Below are 14,737 nucleotides of genomic sequence, written 5' to 3'. Positions count from 1 at the left end.
GGGGATCAGTATTTCCAATCTCTCCTGTGCTATTTGGACGACATCCTGGTTTACTCATCGTCTTTTGAAGATCATTTGGAGAGGTTAAACCTGGTGTTTCAGAGACTGAGACAACATGGGCTAAAAATTAAGCCCAGCAAATGTGAGTTTTTTCGCCCAGAAGTACGATATCTTGGCCACCGAGTGACGAGGGAAGGAGTGATGCCACAGCAAGACAAAATAGAAGCTGTGAAGACATGGCCAGTTCCCTATAGTGTAAAGGAACTGAGGTCATTCCTAGGCTTCTGTTCATTTTATCGCCGGTTTGTGCCAGGGTTCTCTAAGATTGCTGGACCTTTACATACCCTAGTAGCAACCACTTCCCATGACCAGAAAAGCAAGAAAAGTTCAACTCGGAGATTGGCATGGACCACAGAACACCAAGTAGCCTTTGAAACACTAAAGTCAAAGCTTTGTGAACAACCGATACTCGGGTATGCTGATTTCACCAAGCCTTTTGAATTGGAAGTAGATGCCAGTCATCAATGACTTGGTGCTGTGTTATTTCAACATCAGAATGGTATGCGGAAAGTAATCTCGTATGCCAGCCGAACGCTCAGGGGTGCCGAGAGGAACATGGAGAGTTACTCAAGCATGAAACTGGAGATGCTTGGGCTCAAATGGGCTGTGACGGAAAAATTCCGTGAGTACCTGCTAGGAAATAAGTTCACGATATTTACGGATAACAACCCCTTAGCCCACCTTGACAGTATCAAGTTAGATGCTGTAACCCAGCGATGGATGGCAGAATTGGCACTCTTTGACTTCAAGGTCATATATAAACCAGGAAAGGCAAATGGTGCAGCTGATGGACTGTCTCGCAAACCACCCCCAGAAGGACACTTAACAGGTTCCAGTACCTTTACACAACTGGTGGGGCTGACAACTATTCCTATGGATCTAGTCCAGACCAAAGTAATGAGCAATGGTGTAGAGACATCAACGAAACCAGAAGAGGGTGACACTCTGAACTCATCCTTGCCTTTGTTTCCAGCTTACACCCAAGAGAACTTAAGGGAGCTACAGTCCAAGGATGCTGCCCTTAAACGGTACAAACACTATCATACTCTGAATAAGGTGCCCACAGCAGAGGAAAGAGTAGGGGAACTCCGAGAAGTGATGCTTCTTATCCGACAACGCACAAAGATTGTTGAGAAGGATGGACTTCTCTACCGTATTTGTAATGAGGGAGAGACAAAACAGTTATTGTTACCGAGTGTATTGAGAAAGGATGTCTTACGTGCCTGTCATGATTCACTAGGACATCAAGGAGTAAAGAAAACCTTGCAGACCATTAGAGCAAGATGTTATTGGCCAGGTATGTCTGCTGACACAGAAGAGTGGTGTGAAAACTGTGACCGTTGCACCAAGGCGAAGATGCCGCCAAGAATTAGACTAACTTTGAAACCAATGATTGCCAACACTCCAAATCAGATACTAGCAGTGGATTTCACCCTTTTGGATCCAGACCTCCATAGGAAGGAAAATGTATTGGTGATGACGGATATCTTTACCAAGTACACCATTGCTGTTGCGACGAAAGATCAGACTGCAGAGACAACTGCGAAGGTTCTTATGAGAGAATGGTTCTCCAGATTTGGCATACCACAACGCCTACATTCGGATCAAGGGCGAAATTTTGAGTCGTCACTTATCCACAACCTCTGTAATTTGTATGGCATTACAAAATCAAAAACAACTCCCTACCACCCCGAAGGGAATGGACAAGCAGAGAGGTTCAACCGAACATTACACAACTTATTGAAGACACTACAGCCAAAACAAAAACGTCGATGGTCGGAACACTTGCCTGATGTGACTTATGCTTATAATGCAACTGAGCATGCTTCCACAGGGTTTACTCCTTTCTATCTCATGTTTGGTAGGGACCCTCGGTTGCCAGTAGATTTTCTGTTGGGTACGTATTCGTCTGAAGAGGAAGACAACATAGAAGGAACTGTAGTACACAAATGGCTTGCCTCCCACACGGAAGCCTTAACCAGAGCATTCGAAAAAGCAGGGGAGTCTATCCGTAAACATGCTTCAACCAGAAAGGATCATTACGACCAGAAAGCAAAGGATAAACCTCTAGATGTTGGCGCCAGGGTATACCTTCGCAGTCATCCACCTGGTCGACACAAGTTAGCAAATGCTTGGGGGGATAAGGTGTACAAGGTCATTTCAAGACCCAACGATGAGGGTGTCTATCAAATACAACCAGCAGATGGAAGTGGCAGAACAAAAATGGTACATCGTCGTGAGCTTCGCCTCTGTCCCTTAGCTGTACACTCAGAGCCTCGACGACGGGCTGTGAATAAGCGAATCATCCGTCAGGGTCATAGTGTGGAACCAATGTCTGATAGTGATAGTTCTAGTGTCAGTTCTAGCGAGGGGGAAGTAATAGGTATCATGTTGGGTGGGGGTTCTAGTAGTAGTAATAATTCATTTGGGGTAGCCGAGGAAGATAGTGATTCCTTCCAAAGCGACGAATCCGAACCAGCACGCATAGGCGTACGAGGCGGGGGGCCAGGGGGGGGCAGACTGCCCCCCCCCCCCAAATTTCCAGAGGACAAGAAATTCGGGCAAAAGTCCTGAAAAATTCGGGCAGCCTTAGAAGAGAAAAAAATATATACTGCCGGAATTTTTCAGGACTTTTGCCCGAATTTCTTGTCATCTGGAAATATTTATATATAAATATGCAGTAGCTTGCCCGAATCTTTTTCAAATTTTTGCCCGACAATTCCATGATTTTCTTTATTTAGCATCATGATGCCGAATATTTCCGTGTAACACCACCGTAAGCGCAGTTCATCTGGGCTACCACGCTTTTTGCACGATCAATTTTTTTCTAACTAGTCAATTGTATACCTGGACCAAGGGCGGCGGAACCGGGGGGGCATAGGGGGCACGTGCCCCCCACTTTTCCTCATATTAAAAATGTGCCTTTTTTCTACATAAAAATTCAGGTGCCTCAAGTTAGCAAGAGGCCAGGGAACCAGAATGAACACTCGGGAAGGGCCGTTTCCGGCCATCTGAGGGGTTTGTAAAACCAAAAATTTTATAGTACGCTCCGCGCCAACCGATGGTGGCGCTCCGCTCAGATAGTCGTGCAAACAACTTTGCAAATCCTGGCTAATCCCGTGACTTTTAATGAATTTCTGTGGGTCAAACTCAAAGCTATTTCGAATGGAATTTTTTTTTTAAAGATATTAACAAGAAAAAAACTCTAATTCGGAAGATTCCTACATTAGCAACTAGCATGATTTCACCTCATTTTGTCTCAAAAGAAAACTTGTTCCTTGTTTCCCAATTTGCGCATTGGATATTGCAGTGCTAGTATGCATATTTTCCTTTAGGGGGGGGGGGGGGCGTTAATGGAGTGATGTGTATACACAAATAAGATAATACAATAAGAGTTATAAAGGGTACTAAATATAAGGCTGCATCAGTCCAATCGAGTTTCTGCAAAGTGCCCTTTGATGTCGGTGCCCCCCCCCCCAGATTAAAAGTGCTTCCGCCGCCCTTGACCTGGACATCCCCAGCATGAGTGTATATAAGAAACATTTTCTTTTCATGGATGGTTGGGGGGGAGTGCCTTCAAGCCTAGAGGTACAGGTTTATCATATTCTTTGTTATATCTTATACTTTTTTTGTGAGACAAATTGCAGTCTCACCCGACACAGCGACATTATCCCGCCTACGCGTCGTTGAACAATGTATGTTTTTCTGGAGGTAGCTGAGTACTGTGTTAAAATAATAAATTAGGTAACTAAATATGAGCTTAAAAAATATATTGTCCCATTTTTCCCCTTCAAAGTGATGTTACCATTTTTTCTTCTTCTAATTTACCAAATTTTTGGGGAAGTGTAAATTTCTAAAACGTGAGATTATTAAATAAAGAATGTTTAGATGCAACTTGCAAGGCCTCAGAAGTGCCGTTTCCGGCAATCTGAGAGGCATTGTGTGCCAAAAAAATTCTTGTACGCTACGCGCCAACCGATGGTGGCGCTCCGCTTAGATAGTGTCACGGGAACTTTCGGGCACAAAAAGTTCTGCCCCCCCAAACTGAAATGGTCCCGTACGCCTATGCCAGCACGCAGGAGTTCTAGGGTCAATAAGGGTCGCCATAGGAATCCATATCACGAGCCGAGGTCAATTCTTCGACGATAAGGTTTTTATATCATGACAACCTTGGGGAAGAGAAAATCATTCTTAGTGTTTCATTTTAGAAGATTAGCTTACTTTGGTGGTGGAGTTTTGATTTATCTTTAGTTTACTAAATTGCCATGTTCACCAAATTTTGACATGCTGAGGTATAGTGCTTTTGATTGAAAATATGTCATAACTCAGTTTGGATAATCTTGTTATTTGAGGAAATTGTTAACTACATTCCTAGTTCGAACAATCCAAGCAGTCATAGTTGTAACCTTCATGTCTTGGAAAGTAAGATGTGTTTGACATTGTATCAACAATTTTTAGTTTCGTACATTTACGGAAAATTCATGTTTTAGAGGAATAGCATTTGTGTATTCTCTGTCATATTGACAACTCTTTTAGGGTTTATCTTTACAAAACCTTGTTATCCCATTTTATTGTTCACCTTTTACTAACTTTCTTCAAGTATCGATATATATGTAACTTTTGTAAGTGATAAGTATTTTGCAAGAATATGTGACAAATTGATTCGTTTAAAAGTTTGAGGACAAACTTAGTTAAAGCAGGGGAGGATGTGGGAATACGCATTATATACCTCCTTGGCTTTCCACAGCTCCTTTGGTTGAGGGTTGGACACCCCTCACAGTTTCTAATAACTTTCACTTGCTATTCAGTGTTCACAATAACTTACTCGTCTGTGTGACACTTCATTGTATCAAGATGTTTATTTTCACCTTTGCGTGGCAGATTAAAAGCTCTATGAGGTAAATATGTATTTTAGTTATATTACTTCTAAGATTTATTATCTCAACGGCAATTAACCTGTATTTTAATAGTTGTTTGAAGGCCTCGAAGCACAGAGCTCTCTAGGAGCAGAGGCTAGGCTAGTAGGTTATGGTTATAGCAGTGCTAACTGCTAAGTCACGTTCGCTGTTCCATCTACGGCACAAGTTACAGTAAAAGAACTTATTTAACGTCTTCTACTGCATGTATCATTAGATTTTATATTAAGTAAGTAATTAATAGGCATCGCAAATAGCAGATGATCCTATAAGATGTTTATTGTTTGTATATGTTTCCATGTTAAAGTTATACTCAGATTGGCATGTGTATTGTAAGCTTTGGAGCCTATCGAGTTAAATTACACTTAAGCTGTATGTGGTAGTGACTGCAGAGGTGTTCGTCAATAGCGCCCTCAGATAGTCCTCACCAAGGCATTGTTTTAAAATGGCCGCGCCCATGTGTCGTTAAACATGATTGTTGCACACATAGTAGTGTAGGCGTTGCTACTAACTTGTATCCCACTGGCCTTAGTTAATTGTTTCAGTGATGTATAGGATGAGTTGTATTAAACCAAATGTTTATTTAATTCTTGAGCTGCCATTTATATTAAGGGAAAATCTCCATATTTTTGGTATTACAGTTGGAAACAGATTAAGGGTTATATGAAAGTGAGACCCCCCAGTGATGTTCCATTTTATACATTTTTATACCATACCTATGTCAAGGGGTAAACTTCACATGTATTGTTTGTATTTTTCAGTTATCATACTGTCCAAAGAACGTCACTTAGAAATGTCTAAGATTAATTGTTATTGTTCTGTGGCCAGATTACTTTTAGCTCACTTATCCTACTTAAAGGAGCTTTCCAATTTTATTATATTCACTTATCCAACTTAAAGGAGCTTTCCCATTTCATTCTATTTAATTAAAGGAGTGTTACCTTTGATGCATGGTGAAGCTATACTGCTTCTTCTTCCTTTAGGAACTATTCTAGTGGTTTTCTTATTTTTCTTCTTTCACCTTTAGAGCTCGCTAGAGAGGAGCAATAAATACACACTGCCTACTTCAATACCAATTACTTTGACTCAGTCATTTGTGTCACCTCATCTCCCCCCATGGGCGTCACCACATCGACAACCTTACCACCCCCGGCTTTACATTAATAATTTTATTCGCTGTATTTTACATGGGAAACGCCTCTGAAATTTTTAATACTGTAATGTCTGTATATAGCACTTATCCTCCAAGATTTATCTTGATATTAGTTGGCTCTGTATACAGTATCTTCGGCAAAAATCCTAAAATGTTCTTAACTCGAAGCATTTGAACATCATCCTGGAAACAGAGAACCACAAACACTCAAAAAGGCCCTCAAAACTCCACTATTACTGTAAACGTATTTTGTAACCCTTAATGTCGATATGAAATGTGGAAGGAGGATTGGATATATCCAAAAGAGAGCTAGATTTGGCTCAGTTGTCCAGAGGAATTTTATTCACAAGAATCTCTGTCAATATAAACTAAATTGGGGGGGGGGGGGCGATGAGGTCAGGAATAATTGTGGATAAGGATTATGTTCCTAGTGGAGGCGATTATAGGCGTTTTGAAAGCAAGAAAAGTGATAGTCATACAGTAGTTCTAACTTTAGGAGGCATGCTAAGGTACATAGTTTCAGGGATAAGCTGAAGATTGTCTTTACCAATGCTAGAAACTTGTATTTGTAAAAATTTTGCTGAATTTACTGTGATTCTTGAGGATCTGAAACCGGATGTGTTTGGTATCACCGAATCTTGGTTAAGGGAGGACATTGATAGTGCTGAGGTTTCTCACCCTGGGTATGTTGTGTATCGTCAGGACAAAAGGGATACTCATAATAGGGTTGGTGGGGAAGTTTTACTGTATGTTAGGGATGACATTGTAAGTGTTGAGAAATCTCAGGTGCAAGGGGCTTTTGTTAATTCTGTCTGGTGCAAGTTGTCCACAAACAAGTCCAAGAGGTCCAGGGACATTATCACTGTGGGTGTTGTTTACTGCTCTCCTAACAGCAGCGATGATAATGATGTTGTGCTGTTTGATTCAATTCTAAGAAAGGCTGCTAAAGGTGATGTTGTTATAATGGGCCACTTTAATTTTCCTGACATTAATTGGATAGATGGTTCTAGTAGTAGGAAGGGTAGTAATTTTCTAGATGTTGTGCAAGATTGCTTTTGACATCAACATGTTACTTTCCCTACTAGTGGGGATAACATCCTGGATCTTTTTTTGAGTTCTAATCCAAGCAATGTTGTTGATTTGACGGGTCTAGGAAAACTAGGAACTAGTGATCATGATATACTAGCTTTTGATGTTGTTTGCAAAGTCGTCAATTCTGTTAGCAATGAAAAAGTCCCTGATTTTTTTAAGGCAATTGAAACTTAACTAAAGGGTACAGATTAGATTAATTTGTTTAGAGATACAGTATGAGTGCTTCTCAGTCTTGGATTTGTTTTGCTGATAAATTAAAGGTCATTATGGAAAATCATGTTCCGTGGAAGAATCGTCGTCGTAAAAGCAGTATGCCTCACTGGATGAATAAGAAAGTTAGATGTGCAATTAGGCAAAAACGAAGAATGTGGAAGTTGTTTAGGAGGACTAAATCTGAATCTGTTTTGGCCAAGTTTAAAATTCATCAGCTGAAGGTACAGTAGAATGCTTAGTCTCTCATGCAAAATTGAATTTCGAAAAAAAGCATTGCCCTAAAAATTAAGGATAACCCAAAGGCCTTCTTTTCTTACAGTATGTCAGGTCAAAGCAGAAAGTTAAAGATGCAATTGTTCTCTTAGGGCACCACAGGCTGATAATATAGTTACTGATAGTCAGGATCTTGCAGATCTTTTGAACAACTATTTTGTGTCGGTTTTCACAAGGGAAGATACAGTACGAGTAGTATTCCAGATTTTCAGGGGGGCAGTGATAGGCCTAAACTGGATACGGTCTTATTTTCGGATGAGGTTGTCTTAAAGGAGCTGCTTTGTCTAAATGTTTCTAAAGCTTCTGGACCGGATGCAATCCATCCGTATTTGTTGACGACTTTTGCACACCATTTCTGCGTTCCACTCTCGTTGGTTTTTAGTAAATTTATGGATGAAGGTTATGTTCCTAGGGACTGGAGATGTGCTAATATTACCCCAATTTTCAAGAAGGGTGATACTGGTAAGTCTAAGCCCTGTAAATTATAGGCCCGTTAGTCTCGGCCAGGTCGATAACGCGGAAACGAGGAAACCGCGGAAATCGAGAAACCTGGTTCGATATCAACGGTTTCCGCGGTTTCCGTGTTATCGACCTTGCTATATAGCAAGGTCGAAAACGCGGAAACCGCGGAAACGAGAGGAATTTGTCAAGGGAGGGTGACAAAGTCTTTTGGGCGCATTTCAGCCTATATTCGTCAGGAAGGGGTGCGGGTTTAAAGCTATTTCAGTAAATGTAGGTCGAACACGCGGAAATCGTACTAAGCAATGGATGAGTTAGATTATTTTGTCAAGGGAGGGTGAAGAAGTTTTTTGAGCGCATTTCAGCCAATATGCGCCAGGAGGCGGTCGGAAAGGGCTAAGGTGTTGTTTTTACTAAATACAGGTCGAAAACGCTGAAATGTTTTTGTACACAATGAATTGCGTAACTAGAGGATTTGTCAAGGGAGGGTAAAGAGTTTTCGGCTCATTTCAGTCAATACGCGCCAGGAAGGTGATGGGGTTGTAGGCCTTTTCCCTAAATGCAGGTCGAAAACGCGGAAATGTTTTTAACAAAGGCGGAACTAGAGGAGTTTGCCAAGGGAGGGAAAAGAAGTGTTTTGGCCGGCGCATTTCAGCCAATATGCGCCGGCAAAAGTGTGGGGAGGTGGGATTGAGGCTTTTTCACTAAATACAGGTCGAAAACGCGGAAAGGTTTTTTTTTACAATGACGAAACTAGAGAATTTTGTCACGGCAGGCACGGTGAAGATGTTTTCTGGGCGCATTTCAGCCAATATGCGTCAGGAGGGGGAGCGGGAGGGGTAATTTTTTTTTTACTTAATGCAGGTCGAAAACGCGGAAATGTTTTTTTTTTACAATGGCGACACTAGATGATTTGTCAAGGGAGGGTGAAAAAGTGTTTTAGGTGCATTTCAGCTGTAATTCGCCAAGAAGGGATTGGGGTAGAAGATTTTATTTCACTAAATCCCGGTCGAAAACGCGGAAATGTATTCTTCTCATAAATGATCAAAAGCTCCTTTGCCGTCCCCTAGCTGTGAAAATTCTCTAGTCCGCCATTGTACATACGCACGTACTTTATATATACCGACAGGGTGGCCCAAGAGGGGGAGGGGGAAGCGGCGTAACAGTCCCAAAAAAAATGACAAACGCCTACAGTGGAATTGCGACCTTCCTTACCGGTTTCGAACCTCTGGACATACAATCAGCGTCCATAGCCTAGTGGTTAGGTTGTCCGCGTACAGAGCGGAAGGCCCGTGGTTCGAATCCCGGTGGAGGCTGAAAGTTTTTTCACTGTTCTTGATATTCCAACTCATTACGATTTTCATATATATATATATATATATATATATATATATATACATATACATATACATATATATGTATACATTTAATATTACAACGTGCGCAAAATTTTTTTTTTTAAATCTTTTTCTGCCTGTATTTAGTGAAAAAGAGCTTTAAACCCAAACCCTTCTTGGCGCATGTTGGCCGAAATGCGCCCAAAACATTTCTTTACTTTTCCTGCATGCATTTAGAGAATTTCCGTCATTGTTAAAAAAAACGCGTTTACGACATGCCTTTAGTGAAAAGACCTCAACCTCACCCCTTCCTGGCGCCTATTGGCTAAAATGCGCCCAAAACACTTTTTCACCCTCTCTTAACAAAATTATCTAGTTTCGCCAAATGTTGTGAAAAAAATACATTTCCGCGTTTTCGACCTACACTAACTGATAAAAGTCTCATACCCCCACTCCATCTTTGCACATATCGGCAAACAGGTTTTCCGCGTTTTCGACCTGCATTTAGTGAAAAAGCCTCAACATCCCTCCTCACCCCCTTCCTGGCACTTTGGCTGAAATGCGCTAGCCAAAAACACTCCTTTTCCCTCCCTGAGCAAACTCCTCTAGTTCCGCCTTTGTTAAAAACATTTCCGCGTTTTCGACCTCCATTTAGTAAAAACAGCCTACACACCCTCACCTTCCTTCCGCATATTGACTGAAATGCGCCGAAAACTCTTAACCCTCCCTGGAACAAATCCTATAGTTTCGCAATTGTAAAAAACAATTCGGCGTTTTCGAACGGCATTTAGTGAAATAAAATCTTCTACCCCCACCCTTCTTGGCGGATTACAGCTGAAATGCACCTAAAAAACTTTTCACCTTCCCTTGACAAATCATCTAGTTTCGCCATTGTAAAAAAAAAAACATTTCCGCGTTTTCGACATGCAGTTAGGGAAAAAGCCTACAACCCCATCACCTCCCTGGCGCATATTGACCCTTCCCATGACCAAATCCTCTAGTTTCGCAATTCATTGTGTAAAAAACATTTCCGCGTTTTCGACCTGCATTTAGTAAAAAAAAAAACCTAAGCCCTTCCCACCCTCCTGGCGCATACTGGGTGAAATGCGCTCAAAAAACTTCTTCACCCTCCCTTGACAAAATAATCTAACTCATCCATTGTAAGTACGATTTCCGCGTTTTCGACCTACATTTAGTGAGAAAGCTTTAAACCCGCACCCCTTTTTGGCGAGTATAGGCTGAAATTCGCCCAAAAGAGTTCGTCACCCTCCATTGACAAATTCCTCTCGTTTCCACGGTTTCCGCGTTTTCGACCTTGCTATATAGCAAGGTCGATAACGCGGAAACCGCGGAAACCGTTGATATCGAACCCGGTTTCTCGATTTCCGCGGTTTCCGCGTTTCCGCGTTATCGACCTGGCCCGTTAGTCTCACTAGTGTAGTTTGTAAGGTCATGGAGTCTATTGTTAAAAAGTCTATGGTCTGTCACTTCAGCAGTCAGTCTTTGATCAGAGAGTCTCAACATGGCTTTTGTCAAAAGAGATCTTGTCTCACTAATATCCTTGAGTTTATGGAAGATGTAACAAGCTCACTAAATAGGCAGAAGTCTGTAGATGTTGTGTTTCTGGATTTCCAGAAGGCCTTTGATAAAGTTCCCCACCAGCGTCTTTTACCTAGGCTGAAGAGCATGGGTGTCATAGGGAATTTACTGTCTTGGATCGGGAATTGGCTTGGTAATAGGAAACAGAGGGTGGTAATTAAAGGCTGTGCTTCTTCTTGGCAGAACGTTACTAGTGGTGTTCCACAAGGGTCTGTATTAGGTCCCTTGTTGTTTGTTGCCTATATAAATGACATTGACGGAGATATTTTGTGTACAGCTAAGAAGTTTGCTGATGACACCAAATTGTATTCTGAGGTCTGTTCCAAAAGTGATTCTGAGAAATTTCAGGTGGATTTGGATAAGATTTTTTCCTGGTCTTTGGGGTGGCATATGCTTTTTAATATTGATAAATGTAAGGTAATGCACATTGGTAGTAGTAACCAAAAGTTTACATACAATCTTAATGGGGTGGAGTTACAGGAGGTCTCTGTTGAAAGAGACCTAGGTATCTACATTGACTCATCTCTGCAGCCTTCTAAACATTGTCTTGAAGGCTCTGCTAAAAGAGGTAATAGGGTTTTAGGCATGATCAAGAGGAACTTCAGTTTTCTGAAAGAGGACATAGTAGTTAGGCTTTATAAGCAGTTGGTTAGGCCTCATCTGGAGTATGCTGTGCAGGCTTGGAACCCTTATTTTGCTAAGGATAAGGAAGTACAGTACTTGAAAAGGTCCAGAGAAGGGCTACTAGGATGATTAGTTCCTTAAAGAGGGTTCCTTATTATAGGCGGTTACAACTGTTGAATCTCACCATGGTGAGCACACTGGAGCTTAGGAGGTTACGTGTGGACTTGATCCAGGTTTTCAAGATTGTGTATGGTTTCGACAATTTATCCTTTGCCGACTTTTTGGTTCCTTGCTTTAGCAAAAGGAACCTATGCAGTCAGGTTGGCGTGTGTGTGTGTGTGCGTCTGTGACACTTGCTTGGGTACGCTCTATCTCAATAAGGGAATGTTGGACTGAGGCCAAACTTGGACTATAGATCCCCCATATGGAGAAGGTGTGCCCTATTGTTTTTGGTGCCCACAAAGGTCCCCAAAGGCCAGTTATGGTCTTAAGTTATGGACTTAAGTGTCCCTCCTGATCCTTTTTTCTACTAAACTAAAACTAAACTAAAAATTGTAGTTGGATTTGTGTTCCATTTTAGGATTGTCCGGTGACAATGTGAAACTTACATTGCAGAGAAAAATATTCCACATTGCTAATTGAAAAGCCCATCTCAATAACCTTGTTAATAATTTCACATCAGTGAAAGAACTTTCCTAATCACTTAAAAATAGCAAGGTTCAGAGCAACTCTACATAGTCCTAAATGAAATATTCTCATTTAAAAACTGCAATATTCTGAATCAGTTTTTTCCTTCACATAATTTAGGATTCACCATGCTGACGGTATTGTCTGTTTCACCTTGATTTTCCTTAAATTCTCAGTATCACAGGGACTGTCCTCTGGACACTTTGCTCACTCACATCACCAAGGACATCAACAGGATGTTAAGAAGGAAGAAAAGGAGTCTGTGAAACCAGTTGATAGCTACTCATGTCATCTGTTACTCAGCAAGTATGCCCACACCTACGCTGATAGTTTGAAGAGGAATGAAAGAACACACACAGGAGAGAAACCTTATCAGTGTAACTACTGTGACATTGCTGAATCTGGACATAAGAGGAGACATGAAAGTACACATACAGGAGGGAAGCCATATCAGTGTAAATACTGTGACAAATGGTATGCCCACGGTGATAATCTGAAGAGGCATGAAAGAACACATACAGGAGAGAAGCCTTATCAGTGTAACTACTGTGACAAAAAGTTTTCTCAATCTGGACATATGAGGAGTCATGAAAGAACACATACAGGAGAGAAGCCATATCAGTGTAAATACTGTGACAAATGGTATGCCCACGGTGATAATCTGAAGAGGCATGAAAGAACACATACAGGAGAGAAGCCTTATCAGTGTAACTACTGTGACAAAAAGTTTTCTCAATCTGGACATATGAGGAGTCATGAAAGAACACATACAGGAGAGAAGCCTTATCAGTGTAGCTACTGTGAGAAAATGTTTGCTGGATCAGGAAGTTTGAATAAACATGAAAGAACACTCACAGGAGAGAAGCCTTATCAGTGTAAATACTGTGACAAATGGTATGCCCACGGTGATAATCTGAAGAGGCATGAAAGAACACATACAGGAGAGAAACCTTATCAGTGTAAATACTGTAAGGAAATGTTTGCTGATTCTAGAAAAATAAGGAATCATGAAAGAACACATGCAGGAGAGAAGCCTTATCAGTGCAACTACTGTGACAAAAAGTTTTTTCAATCTGAACATATGAGGAGTCATGAAAGTACACATACAGGAGAGAAGCCTTATCAGTGTAACTACTGTGATAAAATGTTTGCTAGATCTGGACAGTTGAAGATACATGAAAGAACACACACAGGAGAGAAGCCTTATCAGTGTAGCTACTGTGATAAAATGTTTGCTAGATCTGGACAGTTGAATATACATGAAAGAACACACACAGGAGAGACGCCTTTTCAGTGTAGTTAGTGCAAGAAAATGTTTGCATCATCTGACAGTTTGAGGAAACATGAAAAAATACATACAGGAGAGAAGCATTATCAGTGTAGTTACTGTGAGAAAATGTTTGCTCAATCTGGAACATTGAGGGCACATGAAAGAACACACACAGGAGAGAAACCTTATCAGTGTAACTACTGTAAGAAAAAGTTTTCTCAATCTGGACATATGAGGACTCATGAAAGAACACATATAGGAGAGAAGCCTTATTAGTGTCACTACTGTGACAAAAAGTTTGCTCAAGCTTCTAGTTTGAAGAGACATATAAAATCATACACAGGAAAAGCCTGATCGGTGTGCTTTCTCTGAAAATATGTTTGTATTATGAGGACACTTGAGGGGACATGAAAGAACACACACAGGAGAGAGGTCTTATCAGTGCAGCAGCTACTGTAAGAGAATGTTTGCTTTTTCTGGACATTTGAGGACTTATAAAAGAACACACACAGAAGAGAAACTTTTTCAATGTAGCTACTGTAAGAATTTAAGTTTCTGTATCTGGACATTTGAGGACACATGAAAGAACAATACAGGATAGAAGCCTTATCATGCAATGTAGCTATTGTAAGAAAATCTTTTTTGTGTTTGAAAATCGGAGGACACATCAAAACATGGCATATCAACTCTCTACTTTTGCATTATATTTTCAAACCGCCCAACCTGAGGGTAGCGACAAACTAACCCACATCCACACCCCAATCTTAACTTGTTTATACAACAACATCCCATCTATTAAGGTTCATGCCCCACCTAATCCAGTCTGGAGATTTTCAAAACCCCATGTGGGGTGGATGGGTAGGGGAGCATCCAATATATTTGCCTGTGAAGTGCGTTTCTGCACCTCCAAAATGCCTTGCCATCCCAAGTCTACCTGAACAATCCCTTTACAGTTTGGAATTTCTAGACCCACACTTTAGGTTCACACCCACTCCCCATTACCATGGTATATATGTTTCAGGTTGCTTACTCCTATTAGGGTCTATATCAATCT

The 14,737-nt window shown here is 41.1% G+C and overlaps 1 protein-coding gene across 1 annotated transcript; it reads left to right on the top strand.

The window, feature by feature from the left end:
- Positions 1-2,618: 2,618 nt before the first annotated feature.
- Positions 2,619-13,857, top strand: LOC139984991 (uncharacterized). The gene is made up of 2 exons (XM_071999164.1): positions 2,619-8,169; positions 12,590-13,857. Exons 1-2 carry the CDS (start codon positions 8,097-8,099, stop codon positions 13,714-13,716), a joined length of 1,200 nt encoding a protein of 399 aa, XP_071855265.1. The 5' UTR covers positions 2,619-8,096; the 3' UTR covers positions 13,717-13,857.
- Positions 13,858-14,737: the final 880 nt, after the last annotated feature.

Source organism: Apostichopus japonicus, chromosome 17 (genome assembly GCF_037975245.1).
Source record: "Apostichopus japonicus isolate 1M-3 chromosome 17, ASM3797524v1, whole genome shotgun sequence".
Taxonomy (NCBI): Eukaryota; Metazoa; Echinodermata; class Holothuroidea; order Aspidochirotida; family Stichopodidae; genus Apostichopus; species Apostichopus japonicus.
Note: the sequence above shows the minus strand (reverse complement) of the source record. Positions and strands in the feature narration are given on the sequence as shown.

What these genes read in the sequence shown, in the direction of transcription:
- LOC139984991 (XM_071999164.1), top strand. Translation starts at nt 8,097, where the DNA reads ATGGATGAAGGTTATGTTCCTAGGGACTGGAGATGTGCTAATATTACC. An exon ending in TTTCAAGAAGGGTGATACTG is followed by an intron (nt 8,170 to 12,589) that starts GTAAGTCTAAGC and finishes TTAAATTCTCAG; the next exon opens with TATCACAGGGACTGTCCTCT.